At 43.9% G+C, this 5,266-nt stretch overlaps 1 protein-coding gene across 2 annotated transcripts in view; it reads right to left on the bottom strand.

The window, feature by feature from the left end:
- Nucleotides 1–1,531: 1,531 nt before the first annotated feature.
- The window catches only part of pudp (pseudouridine 5'-phosphatase), a 10,888-nt gene continuing 7,153 nt past the window's right edge, over nt 1,532–5,266 (bottom strand). For both annotated transcript variants that reach the window (XM_032506588.1, XM_032506586.1), the window contains exon 4: nt 1,532–3,189. Coding sequence is in view for 1 of the 2 variants with exons in the window: in XM_032506586.1 (XP_032362477.1) it covers nt 3,013–3,189 (177 nt within the window). In the remaining variant the exon portion in view is untranslated. The remainder of the gene's footprint in view (nt 3,190–5,266) is intronic.

Genomic DNA, 5,266 nt, shown 5'->3' with positions numbered 1-5,266 from the left:
CCTGACGCTGAAGACGAATGAGTCCCACAGCCACTGTCGCCTATCAGCGGCGAGCACAGACGAGAAGAGAGGCCTGGGAAACGTGTCGGGGAGCTATCTCTCCTGCCCTCCTCAGTCACACGCAGAACTCAAGCTGGAAAGGTTTGCGGCGAGGATAAAAGAGAAGGGTGATTGGCAGACGTGGGGAAGAAGGGCAGCGGGGTGAAGCATTATTGATTTTAGAACAGGTATTTTCAGAGAGACGTGGGGGCATTTGGGTGACCAACTATACACTCACCGAGCCCAAAAGAAAGCCTAAAGATAACTGCTTTAAGTATGACAAAAGGCCGGGCTGAAAAACTGATTTCAGCCCCCAGTAGGAAGCCATTATCTTCAAATGGGCCAGAGCGTGCACCAATGAGAGGAAAGACGCCACGCTCACTCTTCATAAGCTGGCTTTCAACTCCTAAGACGTGCAGAAAGACATCAGTGATTGTAGAGTACGGCCCCTCCATCACCAGAAAGACTGGATCCAGACACGGGGAACAGACTGCAGGGACAACACAGCTGAGGCAAGGATGGCAACGCAGGGTTAAAAGTGGATTATATTGTGTTTGATTGGCTACTGCATTTGGACTAATCTCCTCTACATGACAAACAGTAAAACATAAAAATCCAACATGTACAAAATTCTGTATTTTGGTCATGTTTCTACATTTAGAAATCTTTTGGATCAATGTTTTTATCAAATATGATAAAAACATGTCAGATTTTGACATTTCACTACTATTATTAACAATTACAGTTTATTGACTTTTTTTGACATAGCCTTTTAGATTAGGTTGTACTGGTTTTAGGGATGGAAAGAAATTTGAAAGTACTCCATGACATGACATCACAATACGCAAAATTAACAATAAAGGCCATTTCTATTGCAAAGTTCAAAGGGTTAAACATTCTGTTCATTCTGACCTCAAACCATAATCTTTAATCTTTTACGTTATTTGCCCCAATAGACAGACTCTTACCTACAGATGTGACTAGCTAGCATATGCAGTGCACAGCATAACCCCCCCCCATACGCCATTAAAGAATGCTTCAAATTTGGAAAGAAAACAGCCCAAAATGAAGCATCATGAAGCGTTTTATGTGTTCTAAGCCCACTTGATGACGCTCTGGCTTTAAATAAAAAGGCTCAAAGAACGGCCATTTTCAAATTCAACGTGCTTTCAACCTTTCTGCATTTTGAGCGATTAAAAGCATCAAAAGCCCCAAACCTTCCCTTAAGTTCCAAGCTAGATTATCTAGTTGTAGTCTTGCAAATTGTTTTCCTACCAGACCCCCGGTCTTTACATATTATTGCAGATCGTCTTTAGATGTGAGATGGTGTCAGACTTCAGAGTTTTCTAGTGTATTTTAGTATTTAAAGCTATGTGAGGTGCTGGAGAAAATATAAGCAATATATGTGCCCAGAACTACTGTAATGCGATCTGAAATCAAAGTCAAGATAAAAATGAATTTAAAACGAATGGAAATTGCAGAACTGCTCCACTCTGGGTTTGTGTTATTGATTTCTTTATTTGAAAATGAAAAGTTAACCCATTTGCACATCAGAACATCATGTTGTTAGAGTCTTTTTGAGATCTGACCCAGCAATATTTTCACGCAGATGATTCAAATCCAAATTAAAACAGATTTGAAACTACAGTCCCGCTGTGGTGGATGAAAGGCCCGCGCAGGGAGGAGCCAGGAGAACATGTACAACTACAGAGAGCAGGAGCAAAAGGAGAGAGGAGAGAGGGAGAACAGCCAAGGAGAATACCCCCACTTTGAGGATGAAAGCACAGGAAGGCAGGGGGCGGGGGGGGAGTGGATGGATGTGCAGATGATGGGAGATCCCATTCCAGCAGCCTGGGGGAGCCATGCACCAGGCTTCAGAGGCAGCTTCCTCCGTTAAAGCCTGCTCAGCCAGAGGACGCGCCACATGTGACATGTAATAAGGGTTGAGGCAGACATGGCAGAGATGAAAAGGGGGGGGGGGGATTTAGAATTTCAAGAAGACAGTTTCCATTAAATGTACTGAATGCCAAGGACAGTGTTCCTAAACAGCCGCTATCCGTCGGGCCCGATGACAACGCAGGTTCCCGGTCCCTATTTCTTTTCCTCTGACGCCTTTTTGCATTTCTGGTGCTTTATTTGATGTTTATCTGGTGCTTTTTCAAAGAAGAAAACTTTAAATATTTTTTTTTGTACATTTTTGGTGCCTTCTTGACACTTTGACATTAACATTGTTGCTGCTTTTTTAATGTTCTGGTCCTTTGTTGGAACTTTTTGGACAAATTTTGATGCTTTATTTAACATTTTTTCAACCCTTTTGGCAGGTTTTTTTCCACATTTTCCAGATCCTATTGCAACAAGACGGTTTATCATCTCCATAGAAACAACTCTCTGTAATACGTTCTAACTCCAGACTTTTAAGGCTTTTTTGTAGCGTTTAAATGAATGAGGATAGTGAAAGATATTTGCTTCAGCTGCATGTCTAGTAGAGATGAAATGGAGAAAACATCTGATTCTCTGCTTTGGGTTCCTAAAATGAAGTACCCCCCCCCCAAGGTAAAACCTCGCAGATTTCAGGGCCACTTAACCCTTGTCTTATCCTCCAGGATCGACATTTACACTTTTTGTAGACACCGTTTTTACATGAGTTCATGTTTTTGGACCTTATTTTAACATACTTCCATTATCACCAGTAGTCAAGATAACGCCATAAAATAAAACACCTAGAATCCAATGAACGTAGAGACCTCGTGAAGAGCCTTGTATGGAACCATACATGTTATTTTGGGGATGTCTGATATGGAAACATTAAAATCGGGGGGTTAAATATCCACGCTGCCCTCTGGTGGCCTGAAACTAAAGTTCCCCTAACCCTAACTGCTGAATATTTTCACCCTGGATTCACGTGTGGGTTGTTTTCTGGATGAATGGATGAGTTCCATGGTCTCTAAAATGTCAGGGTTTAGGTTTTCCGGATCAGTCAAACACTGGCAGGCCAAAGAGCTGCGGCTCAAACGCTTCCATGCTCCGGAGTCGCAGCGTAGCCTCCTGGGTGAGACCCGGGTCCATGTTGTCGTCGGGAATCATCACGACCTGCATCCCGGCCGCCAGCGCCGCCTTCACGCCGTTGGGAGCGTCTTCGAACACTAGGCACTGGGCCGGGGACAGAGGAGAGAAAAACAGAGGGATGTTATCCTGTAAGCCAGTTAAGGAACTGCTCCGCAACCCCAAACCCATGGCAAAAAGGCGGCCGTCTGGCCAGGTCGGGCCGACCAAGTCTGTACGACCCTACCGACCCTAGTCTGTACCGACCCTAATCTGTACCGACCCTACCGACCCTAGCTAGTCGTACCGATGCCGACCTAATCTGTACCGACCCTACCAACCCTAGTCTGTATCGACCCTAACGACCCTAGTCTGTATCGACCCTACCGACCCTAATCTGTACCGACCACTACCGACCCTAGTCTGTACCGACCCTACCACCCTAGTCTGTACGACCCTACGACCCTAGTCTGTACCGACTAGTCTGTATCGACGCCTAATCAAACCCAGTCGTACCGACCCTACCAACCCTAGTCTGTATCGACCCTAACGACCCTAGTCTGTATCGGCCCTACCGACCCTAGTCTGTACCGACCCTACCGACCTTAGTCTGTACCGACCCTAGTCTGTACCGACCCTACCAACCCTAGTCTGTACCGACCCTAGTCTGTATCGACCCTACCAACCCCAGTCTGTACCCACCCTAGTCCGAGCCGTGTGCCCAGGCAAAACAGAACCAATCCACCTGATTGGCTGTTCAACTTCTAAATAGAGAGCGAGGAAAACAAACGACTGAGACAGACAACCCACGGCTCCTTTCATTATTCATCTGGTCTGATCAATTGGATTGGAATAACTACTTTTAACATTATGTCCATGAGATGATATTTATTCCAACAATAACATGTCTTTTATAAGATTTCTACATACCTACACATTCCAAAATTATGTTCAATATAAAGACTGTAGAGCTCTCTCTTTGCACCACTAACCATTCACCCCTTAACCCATTTACGCTTTTAGGGGACATACACTGCATTAATTATCTTCTTAGAAGTCAAAGAAAAGTGTCTTTCTGTGCGAACTTTCTTTTTTCAAAAGTCGGTGCTGCACTGAGTCTCTCTCTCTATTTGGGGAAATGGAAGAAGGACGCCAGCATGTGTGAGCCAGCTCTGAGTCTCTGCGACATGCCGGGCCGAGTGGAAATATGGAAAACAGAGGCTAATTAGCATTGGAAATACTTAACTGTGCACATGTTCAACAAGGACACTCCAACAGCTGCGGTAAATGGATCCGGCTGAACCGTCAGAGAGGTTAATCAGTTTCTGGGATCCAATAAGAGGAACAGATTATACCAACTGTTCAACACTTTAGAACGAGAGAGGCGGGGGCAATTAGCTGCTTTAAGGGGTGAAAACAGACTGTCTACACTTTGTTAAATGCCTTTTTAAATGCTTTTTTAAATGCTTTGTTAAACGCTTTTTTAAATGCTTTTCTAAATGTTTAAGACACTTGCATTTTTCAACTCTTTAATCACTTTTTTAATGTTTTTGGCTTTTTTTCCGCCAGTCTTTGTCAACCTTTTTCTACATTTTTGTAATATTTTTTCAATGGTTTTCTTCAGACGTTCTTGCCACTTTCTCCTCTTTGTATCCTTTCCTATTGACATGGGTGGATTATTATTATTGGCTTGATCCCAGCTTTAACCAGCCGTACTACGAGTCCTAAGCTCTACAGAAACCCCAAAACAAAGTGAATCTCAGACACTGAAAGGCTCGCAGGACCTTTGTTCCGTTCTCCTCTAATACTCCAGCAGAACAAAGAGCCTCTTAAACCCGAACTGACTTCTGTGATGTCACTAAGCCTGAGACTGGAGGACGGCGAACAATGATGGCGGAAACGCCGAGCGTTCACAACGGGGCACTTAGAGCTGGTAATTACCCAGCGGGCTGCAGGGATGACCCTTGAATCGGCTTCAACATGTACACATGTTTTACAAATCTTTAAAGGTCCACGTACGCAGACGTTGCAGACTGGTTTTGGCGCTTTTATTAAGTTATCGCCATGTTTCCTCTTTTGTATTCGTCTTTCAATCTTTTGGACATTTCTTTGTCCTTTTTGTCACTTATCTATGTATTAGGTGCTTTTTTTAACAATTCATTCATTTTTCCACCTTAGTTTTTTT

Source organism: Etheostoma spectabile, chromosome 24 (assembly GCF_008692095.1).
Source record: "Etheostoma spectabile isolate EspeVRDwgs_2016 chromosome 24, UIUC_Espe_1.0, whole genome shotgun sequence".
Taxonomy (NCBI): Eukaryota; Metazoa; Chordata; class Actinopteri; order Perciformes; family Percidae; genus Etheostoma; species Etheostoma spectabile.
The sequence above is the reverse complement of the archived record's forward strand: the minus strand, read 5'-3'. Positions and strand labels throughout refer to the sequence as shown.